Source organism: Symphalangus syndactylus, chromosome 12 (assembly GCF_028878055.3).
Source record: "Symphalangus syndactylus isolate Jambi chromosome 12, NHGRI_mSymSyn1-v2.1_pri, whole genome shotgun sequence".
Classification (NCBI taxonomy): domain Eukaryota; kingdom Metazoa; phylum Chordata; class Mammalia; order Primates; family Hylobatidae; genus Symphalangus; species Symphalangus syndactylus.
In genome coordinates this window covers 61096150-61112317 of record NC_072441.2, presented here as the reverse complement: position 1 = coordinate 61112317, position 16168 = coordinate 61096150, and the positions used below count along the sequence as shown (strand labels likewise).

Genomic DNA, 16168 nt, shown 5'->3' with positions numbered 1-16168 from the left:
TGAGACACCCTAATTTACAAGTACAGAGGTATCTTCTTTAATGCAAACAGCAGTACAACAATAGTTCCACTTAAGCAGCTGTGAATGAACAGAATTATTACAATTAATGATATCTCATTTGATTGGCGCCTTAGAGAATTAAGACCTTTCACATATAATATACAACCTTGTTGTGAAGGCAGATATTTATATTCTCATTTTACTGATGAGAGACTACCGGGAGAGGCTATGTCACATCTGAAGGATTAGGTACTTTCTCTGTTAAGTCCAATGTTCCTTCCGTTATTCCATGCTAGGCAGTAATTTCTGTCTTGCCTGAGTAATAAGCTCCAAACCTTGGAACTGCACCCATCTTGAGAAGGAGGAGGGCGCTGAGGTTTTTTCTGATAAGTGCAGCTGGCAGACACTGTATACGCTTAATCACGGGCAAATCCTAGCTAAGCTGCCTACCAAACTAGTCCTTCTTTTCCCCGTTGCCCACGCGGATGGCTGTTGATCTTTTCTGCAACAAATCCAGGAGTTTCTCCTTTTTGTTTTATAATTGCTCCAATAGATGCTTTCGGATTAACTCTCTGCTTTTTAAAGCAGAATCGCCATCCCAGGTGTGCAGCCACGGAAATGTTAGACATGCGTGAGAGACAATGCCCTCCACGGCCCAGTTTCCAGGCAGAGAGAAGCAGCTCTGGGCTGACCGCCAAGGCTCCGGCCCGAGGGGGTCTTTAAGTGGAGTAATCGGTCTTCAAGACCCCGGCTCCCAAGCCACCGACGCGCTGACGCTGCAGCCCTGGAGCTGCTGGGGGCCTCCTCCTCGGACCCGCACTGCTGACAGCGGGACTGGCAACTGGGCGGAGGTCGACACCGGGTCCGCACAGCCCCTCCCGAGACCCAGCTCGCAGCTCCCATACTTCCTGCTCTCCGGAGGCGGGCCCGGCCAGTGCAGCGGAGGCCAGCGCGGCGAGCTCCTCCCCAGCGGCGGCGGGACGGCCACACCCTGCGCGTCGCGCGGGCTAGGGTGGGGTCTCCGCTCCTGCGCCCTGCGCGCCGCAGCCGCACCCCCGACTGCGCCCCAAACGCTGTTGCGCCGCGCGCCCCGCCCAGCGCGGCTTCGCGCTGGTCCCGGTCGCGCCCCGCAGCCCTCGATCTCCCGTGACTTCTTCGGCCAGTGCGCCCGCGCCTCTGGGACCATGTTGCGCTGGTTGCGGGGCTTCGTGCTGCCCACCGCGGCCTGCCAGGACGCGGAGCCGCCGACGCGCTACGAGACCCTCTTCCAGGCACTGGACCGCAATGGGGACGGAGTGGTGGACATCGGCGAGCTGCAGGAGGGGCTCAGGAACCTGGGCATCCCCCTGGGCCAGGACGCCGAGGAGGTGGGTCGCCGCCGGGGCGCCGCCTGAGCGCAGGGAGGGCTGCGGGCGCTGGGGACACTGCGAGGACCGAGGAGGGCGGCGGCCCGAGGCGTTGCCAGGAGGAAGGAGGAACTGTGGCGCCCAGCGCTCCGGTGGCTTCAGAAACTCGGGCGTGGGGCCGCGACTGGCGACCCCGGTAACAGAAGTGGGTCATAATACGAAAGTCTACTGGTATTTGTCCAGATAAAATGAATGTTGTGGGCACTCTGGCCCACGGACACTGTTAAATTTTTAAGACACTTTTGTCCTGAATCCATCCCAGGTTCTTTGTTTTTTGTTTTAATACCTTGCAAACATGTAATCAGTTTTAGCTGTCAGACTTCAGTGGGTCCCAAGTTTTGTAAAAAGGCGCACACATTCATCTCTTTCGAAGCTGCTTTGTTAACACCAGCTATGTGTGTTGTCTCCTGTTTCAAAACTGTTTGAAAACCAATCGCGTGTTTCCCCCACTTCCTGTTGAGAAGGAATGGCGGCATTTCGTTGTTTAAGACATTCCTAGGTTAATGCCCTAGGTACATAAATTGATCTGAAGGATTGACCTGCGACTGAGCAATTTCATTTTCTCTGAGTCATCTTAACTGTGCCCCTGAACTTCTGCCCTTTTAGTAGAGTGGAGATATGTGGAACTTCTCCAACCCTGTTGAAGTGTTCCCTGACACTGGCATTCTCTTATCCTAAGAGGGAAAGTGATTAGGTTACTATGAGGGCCAACAACTGTTATATAGTTATATTTAACTTCTCTTTTAATGTCTTTGGTAGTTATAGGCCTCTTCAGTTTACTGTTTCTTCTAGAGTCAGATTTAGTTAAGTTACAATTGTTTTTTGAAACTGCCAGTTCTGTCCAAGGTTCATAATACTCACTGATGATTTTATAACACTTCTGACTGAATCTGTAGGTAGGTTCTCTATTTCATTCCTGATATCTATCCTTTTCTCCCCTTCAATCTTGCCAAAGTTTTGTATATTTTATTCATACTTTGAAGGAACCAACTTTTGGTACTTTGTGCTGATTGTCCCAGAAATGGCCCAGTTGGAGTTCCCTACCATGTCCAATCATTGGCTGGAAGCAGCCCAGGAAAGGGACGGCCTTGCTGCAGTGCATCAGCAGATGCCAGGGTTAGAGGCTAGAGAGTGGAAGTCAACTGTGTTCCTCACAGTAGGCACCTTTGAAGGGGGATCTCGGTGGTACAACTCCATGGTCCCTACAATATACAAAAGCTCTTTGGAGTGCTCAGTGATTTTTAAGATTGTAAAGGGATCCTGAAATCAAAAAGCTTGAGAATTGCTGCTGTACCATCATTTTTACGTAACTGCATCATATTCTGTTATATGTTTGTGTCATAGTATATGTTACTAATTCTTTTTAAACCACCATTTAGTTTATTGATAGTTTAAAAACGATTGTAAGTGAAATTGCAATGGATGTCCTTTGTATTCATTTTCTCATTCTGGTCCAGTTACTTTCATAGGATAAATTTTGAGGAGTGGACATTGCTGAGTCTGAAGGTAACACACATTTTAAATTGGGATACCTATTGCCTTTTGGAAACCTTGGACCCATTTTCACTCTTTTGACTGACAGTGCTTGCTTCTCCACATCCTCGCTCATTCAGGGTATCAGTCTTTATAAAGTCTCCTATTCTGCAGGTGAAATTCCTTTTCATTTCCTGTCTTAGTCCATTTAGTGTTGCTATAATGGAATACCTGAGACTGGGTAGTTTATAAAGAAAAGACATTTATTTAGCTCACAGTTTTGCAGGCTGGGAAGTTTAAGAAGCGTGGTGCTGGCATCTGCTGGACTCCTGGTGAGGGCTTTCCTGCTGTGTCACAACATGGTGGAAAGTCAAAGTGGAAGTGGACATGTGTGAAGAAGCAAAATCCGAGGGATGTCCTGGCTTTATAAAAACCCAGCCTCGAGGGAACTGATCCATTACTGAGGGAACTAATTCAGTCTCATGAGAGAGAGAACTCACTCTCTACTGCAAGAATGGCACCAAGCCATTCATGAAGGATCTGCCTCTGTGACCCTGACACCTCCTGCTAGGTCCCTCCTCCCAACACAGCCACATCAGGGATTAGACTTCAACATGAGTTTTTGTGGGGACAAACAAAACGTAGCACTTGCTTTGCCTTTTTGTTCTATTCACATCCTCCACAGGATTGCATTATGCCTACCCATTTGGTGAGGGCAGTCTTCTTTCATTGGTTTACTGATTCAAATGCTACTGTCCTCCAGAGACATCCTCACAGACACACCCAGAAATCATGTTTTACCAGCTATCTGGGCATCCCTTAGTCCAGACGAGTTGATACATAAAATTAACCATCACACGTGGGATAGAATTAGGATTACACAGTCAACCTTTATGGGGGAAAATTTCAGAGGCATGTCAGGGGTTTGTGTAATGTCAAGGAGTGAGGAGATTGGCTACTTGAGCATAGAAATGGGAACTGTGGGGTGACTCTTCGGTGGAAAGTTTCAAGGTAGTAGTTTGTATCTAAGCCAAATACTCAGCTTGAAGCAAAATCTCTATACATTTTCATCTGATTTGATCTCATCTCCATGTTTCCAAGCATTTGTAATGAATTGAACATTTAGAAGAGAACAAATTTCTGTTTAAGTTTCTTTAGATTTTAGATGGAAAGAATGTAGAAATATGAGCTTTCTTTTCTATATGTTCCAAATCTCCTCCCTATGAAATTAGTGAAAAATTAAAGTTAAAAATTAGAGAAAATTCACATTAAGTTCTCCTAGGACTCAGTAGTATAAGGATATAGACTGAGAGTAGAATGTAGTATGAGAACAAGCAGATACAGTATTTAAACCATTGCTAATTTTCTTATACTTGTCTAGTAATCCTATTTCCTTTTAAAAATCTTCAGTTATTTTCTCTTTATGCACCTCCTTCTCCCTCTTGTCTTCCCCCTTCTACCCCCATCTTCTTTCTTCCTGTGGAGCCCTCATGAATGGGATTAGTGCTTGCATAAAAGTGACCCGGAAGAGCTTCCTTGCCCCTTCCACCGTGTGAGGACACAGTAAGAAAACAGTGGTCCATGGAACCAGAAAGTGGGTCCTCACTAGACACTAAATCTCCTAGCACCTTGATCTAGGACTTCCAGTGTCTGGAACTGCAAGAAATCAATGCTTATTGTTTAAGTAAGCCAATAGTATTTTTGTCATAGCAGCCCAGATGGACTAGGACAATTACCAAGAGCAAGAAGGGAAGCAGCAAGCTAAAGAGAGTTCCATCCTTATTGTAAATTAACCGTGTAACCCTTGTCAAGTTTGAGCCTTACTGGAGCTTTACTTTCTTATTCTTAAAATGCAGGTATCTTGCCTGCATCCTGGACAGAGCTTTTAACAAGGTCATATGTGGCAGAATATGAAAGTTCATGTTAAAAAACCCTTTAAAATGTGGTATCCCATTTACTAGCTGGTGAACTTCTTGAGGAACCTCTGTGCCCATGAGTATGAAGTGTATGCTGAATGATCACCCAGTGTTAGAGGAGTGGGTGTACTGGTAACCTGATTTAAGGGCCATTCTGACTCTTACATTCTATGATTTTTTTAAATTCTCTGTCTTTAAATGTTTACATTTACAATCACAGAAGAAATAGAGTCACATAGAAGAATAGTAGCTTAGCAAATGTTTATTGCATTGAATGGAATCAGGATTTCACTCCATTAAGTAATTCCTCTGTTAACAAGGAGGGTTCATTTCATTAATATTGCTTTTTTTTTTTTTTTTTTTTCTGGAGGCAGAATCTTGGTCTATCACCCAGGCTGGAGTGCAGTGGTGCGATCTTGGCTCACTGCAGCCTTTGCTTCCTGGATTCAAGAGATTCTTGTGCCTCAGCCTCCCAAGCAGCTGAGATTACAGGCACATGCCACCACACCTGGTTAACTTTTGTATTTTCTAGTAGAGATGGGATTTTGCCATGTTGGCCAGGCTGGTCTTGAATTCCTGGCCTCTAGTGATCTGCCTGCCTTTGCCTCTGAAAGTGCTAAGATTACAGGCATGAGCCACCATGGCTGGCCCATTTCCTTAATATTTTAATTGTCAGACATGTTATGGTTTCTGGCACAATATTAAGAAGACATGATACAGAAATCATAGAGTGAGTTTTGGGGCATCACAACAGAAAGATTATGGTATAAGAAAAACAATGGAATTTCAACTACATTTCTATCAAATGTTCTAAAATATATAAAATCTGTATCTTTTGTGTTCTCTCCTGATTTGTATTCTAAATTTGATGTTATCCTTCTCTGCAGAAATAAAGTGTCTGAAAGAATGAAAAAAATCGAAGAATTCTTTAGTAAGGTATAAAATACCCTTTCCATCTTTGTAGCATTCTAAGCCTTTTGTCACCTTTCCAAACTCCCAACATGCCATATTCCCTGACTAGGCCACAACCATGTACATTGATCCCTTTATTTTCTTCTCTCTGCCTGAGATTTCTCTCATTCCCCCTTCTCTGCCTGGTATATGATTGCCCATTGTTTAAGGCCCCAGCTCACCTTTATAATTTTCCTAACCCACTTTCTTTATCAGTATTCCAGAAAAAACATTTAGAAAGAAGCTTCCACAAGACAACATTCTGTAATACACTGCTTAATTTCTTTTGACCATGCTGAGTTCAAAAATCTTATCTTTTTAAGGATCGAATGGAGTCCACCAAGGTATCTATATTTGACAGGAATTATGAAAACAAAAGGATTTGTTGAGAACGTTTGAAGCCTAACTCTGACATGTGGATCATAGTGTTTACTACAGATTAACTGTTTTAGTGGATATAATGGTTATTATTATAGGCTGTGGAATCAGAACAGGGTTCAAATGTTTTCACCGCTTGCTAGACAGTGGCCTTGGCCATGTTATTTAATGCCTGGAGGCCTCAAATTTTAACTAGGAATGGTAAGAACTACCCAGTAACTTAGCATAAATAGTAAATTCATTCATTTAATGTTTTCAAACAGTACCAGACATTGTTTAATGAACTGGGGATATAGTGGTGAACAACACTGACAGCGTTCTTCATTGTATTCTCAAAACCCTCCCTATAGTAAGTAGGTCTGTCTGTGTGTGTAGGTGTGTGGGGAATGAAAAATAATAAGCAAATAATGAACAGGAAATTTAAAAAACCAGAAGGAGCTATTCAACAAAAATACCTGCTTTTTATTAGATGAAACTCTCAACTCCTGTCAATTCCGTTAAATGCTGTCAGTCTGTTTCCCTTATCACCCTGGCCATGACTTCTGTCTTTTCTGCTTGGTCCTGTAGACTCTAACCCAAGGCTCATTCTTTGCCTGGCTATCTGCCTTCTGTGGCTCTTTGCCACTACCTACATTCTCTGTGTTGCACAGGGAAGGACCATTCCCTGTGGACCATACAATTCTCTTTTTGAAAGAATTCATTCTTTTTTTTTTTTTGAGACGGAGTCTCGCTGTTGCCCAGGCTGGAGTGCAGTGGCGCGATCTCGGCTCACTGCAAGCTCCGCCTCCCGGGTTCACGCCATTCTCCTGCCTCAGCCTCTCCGAGTAGCTGGGACTACAGGCGCCCGCCAACATGCCCGGCTAATTTTTTTGTAGTTTTAGTAGAGACGGGGTTTCACTGTGGTCTCGATCTCCTGACCTCGTGATCCGCCCGCCTCGGCCTCCCAAAGTGCTGGGATTACAAGCGTGAGCCACCGCGCCCGGCCGAAAGAATTCATTCTTGATTGGGCCACAGCACATCTTGTGTGACAGCATTAGACATCTGCCACTGCTCAACAGCTCTGGGGGAAAATGTTTATTCAGTAGTTTTTTTGACTAACCATGGTACAACCTCCTCCCAGAGGGAAACCTATGAGCATTTCAAGGACATGTGATGGGCCATTTATGTCCCCAGTATCTGACATGATGGGTGGTGTAGAGCAAGAGCTTACAGATAATGGCTAAATTAAATTAAATTTTCTTTTTGAATTTTAATATTCAACTTTTTAGGGTACCTGATCTCCATATTTAGGAAAATAAATTACATAAAAAGTGGAGAGTTTCTATTATGAAACTGCACCTCCATATTCCCAGTGGTGCAGGATGAGGGAGCACAGGTGTTTGTCTGGGGAAGCCAGGGCCCTCCATGGTTCTGCAGGGTGAGGATTAAGAGGAAGCCCTAGATAGTATTTATGAGTATCTCCTAACTTCTCTCTGGGACCCAAGATCACTGAACTTTTGCCTATTTTGAGATCATCTTTCCAATCCAGCCACTAACAGCTGAAGGATAGTCTTGCCCTGGAGCCATTGTAGTGGTTGGATGAAGATAAAAGATAAAAAACTGTGAGGGGAGGTGTCACAGAAGAAAGGGCCCAAGTGGGCAGATTTTCATTCAATTCCTAGTCTTTATTACAGCAATTCTCCAGGGCTGCAACCTTAGAAAAGGATTCCTACAACACAGTGTAGGTACCCATCAGCAGCAGATTGGATAAAGAAAATGTGGTACATACACACCATGGAATACTTTGCAGCCACAAAAAAAGAACAAAATCATGTCCTTTGCAGCAATATGAATGCAGCTGGAAGCCAATAACTTAAAACGAATTATTGTAGAAACAGAAAAACAAATACTGTGTTCTCACTTATAGGGGGAACTAAACCTTGGGTAAATGGGGCATAAAGATGGGAACAATAGACACTAGGGACTCCAAAAGGAGGGAGGGAGGGAGGAGGGCAAGGGCTGGAAAACTTCCTACTGGGTACTTCGTTCACACCCTGGGTGATGGCACCATTAGGAGCGCAAACCCCAGTATCACACAATATACCCTTGTAACAAGGTGATGGTGTAACCCCTGAATCTACAATAAAATTATTTTATTTTAAAAAATCATTATAAAGATTTTTGAAAAGAAGGATTCCTAGACAGGTGCAGCCAAACAATTTTTTTTTAAATGTTGGCAGGCCGCCACCTCCAGTCACTTATGCTACAATAGCCCATGTCCCCACATTCCCGACCTACTTCTCTCCAAAAGAGAAGCTATACTTTTAGATGGCCCTGTGCTGGGTTCTCCCTGGAAGTTTCTGGGGAAAGGGGCGTGAGTTGCCCCGGCTGGACTCTTCCTGGAGTGGGAGCCAGGGCTTCTGTTCAGACGTGAGTGCGGCAGGAACTCCGCGGTCTCCCAGCGCAGCCCCGAGTTCGGACCCACGCAGGTCCCGGGTCCTGCGCGCTCGCGCCTTTGCGCTGGAGCCTTTAGGATGAGCCCTCTCCTTCCAGAGCTTTAACCGATGAAGGTGCTTTGTGTTTGGCGCCCCTGAGGAGGATGCTGTCTTAGGCCTCTTCCCACTGGACGTGTGGTGGGCAGAGATCCCGTTGGTCCGTCGCATTTCCACTCCCTTGGGGCTCACTCAGGCCGCGGAGCTGCGAGGGAGACATCCTCGATGGACTCCCTCTACGGAGATCTCTTTTGGTACCTGGACAAAAGGATGGGGACCTTGGACATTTTTGAGCTTCAGGAAGGCCTGGAGGATATAGGGGCCATTCAATCCCTAGAGGAAGCGAAGGTGGGTCTCACTGGGGCTGTGATCAGAGAGACGTTGGGGCTGGGAGCCCTGGAGAGGCATTGGGCAGAGAGAGCAAAATTTACATGTTGTCAGGCTTGACCTGGGCCCACTGCAGTGTTCAGGTGGTTGACCAGCGTTACTGTTTATTAAGAATAACACAACACAGCTAACACATTCTCAAGTATTTTTCTCTGTTTTCCCCCTGGCTGTAGTAAAATCTCCAACTTCAGATTGCTCTCAAGATGTTGGCTACATACCGCCTTGTCTTAGGAGTCACCTTGTTCAATGTGCTCACCTGTCATTAGTCACCCAGTGGGGCGTCTAGGCCAAAGACGCGCCCTCCCCAGTTCAGAGAACTGGGATAATCACTCTACGTGTATTTGGGAGTGGGGTGGTGATTGGAAATTTTCTGATGTTATGTTTTGGTTTCTGTTCCTGGAAGGGGGCAGTGTAAGTGGCTTTTACTCTTGGGTTTCACTAGTGCTGAGGTTTCCTCATAATATGCCTTAATTAATAGACCCTAGTTATCAGTACCGAGCTTAGGCTAACCCTTCTCTTCCCCAGCAGGCTAACCTATAGGCTCCTTCTCAGCATGTTATGCTTTGTACATACTCCTATTGCAGTATTTCCAAGTTATTTTTCATTTGGAATTTATTATTATATATAATAATTACTTTATAAGTATATTTGCTCTTTGGATGTTTGACCCAGTAGACTGGGAGATCCATGAGCATGCGGACTATTGAATTTATTTTGGATAATTGGTGCTTTGTGCCCAAAAAACTGTCAGTTGAGTTCTGTCATGTTAAAATTTAGTAAAACTCTTTCTATTAGCCATGTGAACTTTGGGAATATTGAAGCATCCATTCAGTCATGGGTCAGTTCTAGTTTGAGCACATTCTGTATTCCAAGCCCTGTACCCTGGTATCCTCATCTGTTATATCAGAGGCCTGGACTGTGTACTTTCTGTGGACCAATTCAGTCCAAAATGTTATTTCTGCAAAGCTTATCTGGATTTTTAATTCCTAGGAAAAAACACTGTTTCTCCTTTTAAAGTTAAGTGTTCTTGTTCAGGTGCAGTGGCTCATGCCTGTAATTCCAGCACTTTGGGAGGCCAAGGCAGGTGGATCACTTGGGGCCAGGAGTTCAAGACCAGCCTGGCCAATATGGTAAAACCCCATTTCTACTAAAAATACAAAAATTAACTGGGTGTTGTGGTGGGTGTGTGTAGTCCCAGGAGGCTGAGGCAGGAGAATCACTTGAGCCTGGCAGGCAGAGGTTGCAGCAAGCTGAGATTGTGTCACCGCACTCCAACCTGGGTGACAGAGTGAGACTCCATCTCAAAAAGAAAAAAAAAAAAAGTGTTCTTCATATTTGTTTAAAGACATTCTTATATGTAGGTTTGCAAGTGTAACTTGTATTTGTTTATTTGATACAAACTAGCCTTTCATAAGAAATTCTGGGTTACGCTATCCAGTCGAATCTTTTGAAACACATTTCTTCCTTATTGAAACAAAAGGTTTGTAGATCTGTCTTGCATTTTTGGCAAGGAGGCTTTGTGTACCTAGTGGTGACTGACGAGGGTTCACATGTCAAAACCCAAGGGAGAGGTGTCCCCAGAGAATTCTGCACCAACCACACAGAACATTCTGTTTCAGAGGAGCACCGTTGTGACTTTTCCTCAAGTGGCAGTCACATCGCTAGGAGGTTTTGATATGAGGTCTCTTCCCACACATCTCCACCTCCCCAGTAGGAAAATTTGTTTATATAGACAAAGCTCAACTGATTAAAAAAAAAAAAAGAAATGGTACTTACATTGTCGTGTCAAGATACAAAAGCAATAACTTTTTATTGTGAAAATAGTCTGTTTTTGAACAATATATTGTTTTGTTTTTTCCTGTGAAAGTTGAGAAACTGAATATACGAAGAGATAATGGTCAGACCATAAATAAAAATAGAACTTTGACTCAAAATTTACAGCAGTCTGCCCAGAAAACCAGCACTTTATCTAAAATAAACAGACCGGGAAACCAGCCTGTTATCTCAGACTTACAGGAAGTCAGGTTGCTATCTGTAGAGACAGTACACAAAGCTATGCAATAACTGCTGTAACAGCCCCAAATGGTCAGAATTTGATTAATAACCGACAGTCCGCCTAATTTTTTTCTTCACTTCCAACTTAGGACGAACCAGAGAAAGCTAAATATGTACCACCTACTAATCAAATAGGATGCCCCGTTTCTAATGAGCCCTCCTACAGCTTCCCCGGGGCCAGCAGCCCCCAATCAGGAAACGCCTGAAGCCTTCCCTTTTTCCCATTGTAAAGCTTTCCCACTCCTCTGCCTGCCTTTGAGTCTCTGTCAATACGCAAGTGACGTGTCTGACTCCCTTGCTATAGCAAGCTTGGGCCAAGTAGATTTTACTTTTCTCGTTTGATTGGTCTTTTATTTCTACAAGGAACATACAGGAAAATTTAAAGGGGAATCCATTCCTAGTCTTTCATATTATAGTAGTCCCCTTTTATCTGCAGGGCATATTTTCCAAGACCCCCACTGAACACCTGAAACCGTGGGTAATATTGAACCCTATATATACTCTCTCTCTCTCTCTATATATATATATATATATATATATTTCAGTATTTTTTTTTACTTTATCTTTAATTAGCTTTAGCTCTTTTTTTTTTGAGATGGAGTCTCACTCTGTCACCCAGGCTGAGTGCAGGGATGTAGTCTTGGCTCACTGCAACCTCTGTCTACTGGGTTCAAGCAGTTCTTGTGCCTCAACCTCCGGAGTAGCTGGGACTACAGACGTGTGCCACCACTCCTGGCTAATTGTTTTAAATTTTAGTAGAAATGGGATTTCACCAAGTTGGCCAGACTGATCTCGTACTTCTGACCTCAAGTGATCCGCCCACCTTGGCCTCCCAAAGTGCTGGGATTACAGGTGTGAGCCACCGTGTGCCCGGCCATAGACTATATATTTTTGATCTGATAACTGGTTCGGCTACTGAGTGACTAACAGGCAAGTAGCATCTATAGTATGGATATGCTGGACAAAAGGACATTCACCTCCTGGGCAGGATGGCACAGAATGTTGAGAGATTTTATCATGCTACTCAGAATGGTGTGCAATTTAAAACTTATGAGTTGTTTCTGGAGTTTTCCATTTAATAGTTCAGACCATGATTGACCGCAGGTAACTGAAACTGTGGAAAGTGAAACTGTGAATAAGGGAGGACTATTGTATTGTTAAGTCAGACTCATTAGGCAATCATAACTCTTGATTTACCATAAGAAATGCTGCAGAAATATGGGTTAAAAAAAAAACTGTTCAAAAATAGGGTCAGGGATGTCCTTTAACTTGTTACTTCCAAAATGTTAGTGAAAACTGTGGCCCCAAAGAGTGAAAGGAACCAATGACTAAGAGAAAATCTTGCTTTCAGGATGACAGATTAAAAAAGAAGCAACTTGCTGAAACACTGAAAATCTCTCCACTTATGAGATAACACGAAACTGGCTAAAACTGGTTGGAATGAATATGGCCAACTCAAGTCTGCACAGAACTAACTTGGTGATGTTACAGCCCAAATTTCCACCACATATTTTATACTAACTCCCCCTGGATTTTCACACATGATCCGTAAGGTAGCATGAAGAGGTAACTATGCATGCCTAAGTACTTGGGAGACCTCCCCATTTCCTTCCACCAACACCCACTAATCCCAGAATCTGCCCCCAAACATTTTCTAATAACTACCTTAAAGCCAGCACAGGGAGACAGATTTGAGCTGGACTCCTGTCTTCTTGCTGGTCATCTTGCAATAAAAAGCTTTTCTTTTCTCAAAACCTGGTATTATAGTATTGACTTCTAGTTCATCGGGCAGCAAGCCCCTTTTGGTCAGTGACTATTCTTGCTCGCTGATATTTCCATTGGCCAAAATATAAACCTCTTAGATGAAACTTCAGTACATAAATGGCGCCACAGAATGCTGTGACATTTTTCTCTTGGATTACAGCAGGTTACTGCACTGAATACTGTAGGCAGTTATAACACACTAAGTATTTGTGTATCTAAATGTAGAAAAGGTACAGTAAAAATATGGTAATTTTTTTCAACTTTTAGTTGAGATTTGGGGGGTATATGCACATTTGTTACAAGGGTATATTGCGTGATGCTGAGGTTTGGGGTACAATTGAACCCTGTCACCCAGGTAGTGAGCATAGTACCCAATCGATAATTTTTCAACCCTTGTCCATTCCCTCCCTGTTCTTGTAGTCCCCAGTTTCTGCTTTTCCCGTCTTTATATCCATGTGCACCCCATGTTTTGCTCCCATGTGTATGTGAGAACTTGTGGTGTTTGGTTTTCTATTTCTGCGTTAATTTGCTTAGGATAATGGCCTTCAGCTGCATCCATGTTGCTACAGAGGACATGATTTTATTCTTTTTTATGGCTGTGTAGTATTCCATGGTGAAAATATGGTACTATAATCTTACTAAACCACTGTCATATATATGGTCTATCCTTGACTGAAATGTATACAGTGCATGAATATATATATATGATATCCACTTTGTGTATTATTAGATTTGATTTGCTAATATTTTATACAGGAGTTTTGCATCTTTTTCGCTAGTTGACATTGCTTGTAATTTTCCTTTTTTTGTGATGTCCCTGTTAGGTTTTAGAATCAAGTGTATACCCGCCTCATAAAATGGGTTGGAAAATGTTCTCACCCTTTCATTTCTCTGGAAAAGTGGTGTTTTTTTCTTAAAGTTTGGTAGACATTATTGTTAAAACCATGGGGGCCTCAATTTTTCTTCATGGAAATGTTTTCAAGTTACACTTTAAATTTCTTTAAAATCTGAGTATAGGGCTACTCAGAATTTCTGCTGTCTTATGTCAGTGTTTAATAAGTTGTTTTTGTAGGCGTTTGTTATCTCACTTTCATATTTTTGATATAAAGCTGTTCATAATATCATTAATGTCTATAGTGTCTAGTAGTTTCCATCTTTACTTTCTGACATTGGTTATTTGCCAGTTTTAGGAGTTTATCAATTTTATTAGTCTTTTCAAAGAACCAAAGAGGCTTTGTTAATCCTCCCAGTGGTGTGTTTTCTTTCTCATTACTTTTGGCTCTTTATTTCCTTCAACTTCTTTTTTGCTTAATTTTAAAATAATTTCTTGAGATTGAGATAAGCCTCAATGATGGGTCACTGATTTCCAGTCTTTCTTCTTTTCTAATTATGCATTTTAAACCATAAATGTTTCTCTAAGTGTAGCTTTAGTTGCAGCTCACAAGTTTCAGATCTGTCTCTCTAAGTCTGGAGGTTGGAGATCTGACCATGACCATGAAACCATCCAGTCACAATGTGGCATTATTTTTTTAATTTTTTTTTTTTTTGAGGTAGAGTTTCACTCTTGTTGCCTAGGCTGGTGTGCAATGGTGCGATCTCGGCTCACAGCAACCTCCACCTCCCGGGTTAAAGCGATTCTCTTGCCTCAGCCTCCCAAGTAGCTGGGATTACAGGCATGCGCCACCTTGCCCAGCTAGTTTTGTATTTTTAGTAGAGATGGGAGTTCTCCATGTTTGTCAGGCTGGTCTTGAACTCCCGACCTCAGGTGATCCACCCTCCTCAGCCTCCCAAAGTGCTGGGATTATAGGCATGAGCCACTGTGCCCGGCCCAACTTGGCATTATTTGCCCAAAACAGCATGACCATCAGAACAGTAGAATTTGTAAACTTTGAGTGGGTGACTGTGAGTGTCATAATAGGTAGAATGTTGTATTTTGGGTGGTGGTAGGAGAGGGCTTACAGTTTGCTATGACAGCTTTTTATACGGATCATCCTTAGTAAAAGATTAATTTTTGAAATCAAAGGGGAAACCACTATTTTAGGCTTTCTTCTTTCTTTCGTTTTTAGAGACAGGGTCTTGCTCTGTCACCAGGTTAGAATGCAGTGGTGCAATATTGCTCACTGTAACCTCAAATTCCTGGGCTCAAGTGATCCTCCTACCTCAGCCTCCAAGTAGCTAGTATTTACAGGCATGCACCAACACATCTGGCTAATTTTAAAAATTTTTTATGGAGATGAGGTCTCACTATGTTGTCCAGTCTGGTCTTGAATCCTGACCTCAAGCGATCCTCCCCCATCAGCCTCCCAAAGTGCTGCAATATTTTAAATCCTGTGGTAGGTCAAGTGTTTGTCTTCTATCTTGGGGTTTATAAAGTGCATGTCAAGAAATTTAGGGCATGGTTAGATTAGCTTTAAAAATGTCATGTTTTATAAAAATCGATGCATCATTTTTCTGATTGAAAATTTAATACAAGACCCGGAATCTTTTTGCAGCAGTAGAACTACTTTTATTATAGATCTTTGCGATAATGAATGATGATACATCTGGCCAAAAATAGGTACTATAGTCTTTTAGGAAAACAGCTAATCTGCTTGAAATATGTGTAGAAATAATTTAGTGCATCAGCCCATATTGGCAATAACTTCTCTCTAATGTTTTTTTTTTTATAGAAAATTTTTACTACTGGAGATGTCAACAAAGATGGGAAGCTGGATTTTGAAGAATTTATGAAGTACCTTAAAGACCATGAGAAGAAAATGAAATTGGCATTTAAGAGTTTAGACAAAAATAATGATGGTGTGTCTTTCTTTTGTATTTATCACCAGCTATGAAGAAGCATTTATCATGCTTTCAAGAGTCTAAAAGGATGCTTATTTAATCTCTGTGGTTTTAGATGATAATTATAATTTGTGTTAATACTTTTTTTTAGTAATGTGATTTTTATGTAGAGTTTATATTATTTAGTGAAGAAAACTTATAGATAGCTTTTCTTTTTCATTACTTTGAAATGTAATGAATTGCATTGCTGAATTAAAAACTGCAGGCAGGGCCTGTTGTAAATGTTGACTATGGAACATTATGCTGATTTGAGTTAAACCTGTAGGTTAAAAATAATAATTATATTTTCTTGTCCTCTGGGTAAAGCGAGATTTCTTTTTATTTGTATATAAGAATGACAGTTGTGTAGTCTAAAATTTAAAAAACGTGCATTTTATCTTGCATTTGTTAGTGTTTTTGGAAGAATTAATTTAGAGAAGATACTCTCTGATCCTGGAAATTAGGGAAAAATAGCATATAAATATTTAAGTGTGTACCTTCTGGTTAAGATTATGACCTCTATATTTCGATTAATAGGTTGGAGTTTGTC

The 16168-nt window shown here is 42.3% G+C and overlaps 1 protein-coding gene across 3 annotated transcripts in view; it reads left to right on the top strand.

Annotated features, from left to right (window-relative positions):
- The first annotated feature begins 984 nt into the window (after positions 1 to 984).
- SLC25A24 (solute carrier family 25 member 24) overlaps positions 985 to 16168 on the top strand; it is a 65155-nt gene continuing 49971 nt past the window's right edge. The window contains exons 1-3 of one of the 3 annotated variants that reach the window (XM_063624395.1): positions 1200 to 1367; positions 5683 to 5731; positions 15471 to 15597. In XM_063624395.1, the coding sequence (XP_063480465.1) occupies positions 1285 to 1367; positions 5683 to 5731; positions 15471 to 15597 (259 nt within the window). In that variant the 5' untranslated portion in view covers positions 1200 to 1284. Of the gene's footprint in view, positions 1368 to 5682; positions 5732 to 8605; positions 8944 to 15470; positions 15598 to 16168 lie in introns of those variants that run through there. The other 2 variants (XM_063624394.1, XM_063624396.1) reach the window with 2 other exon arrangements.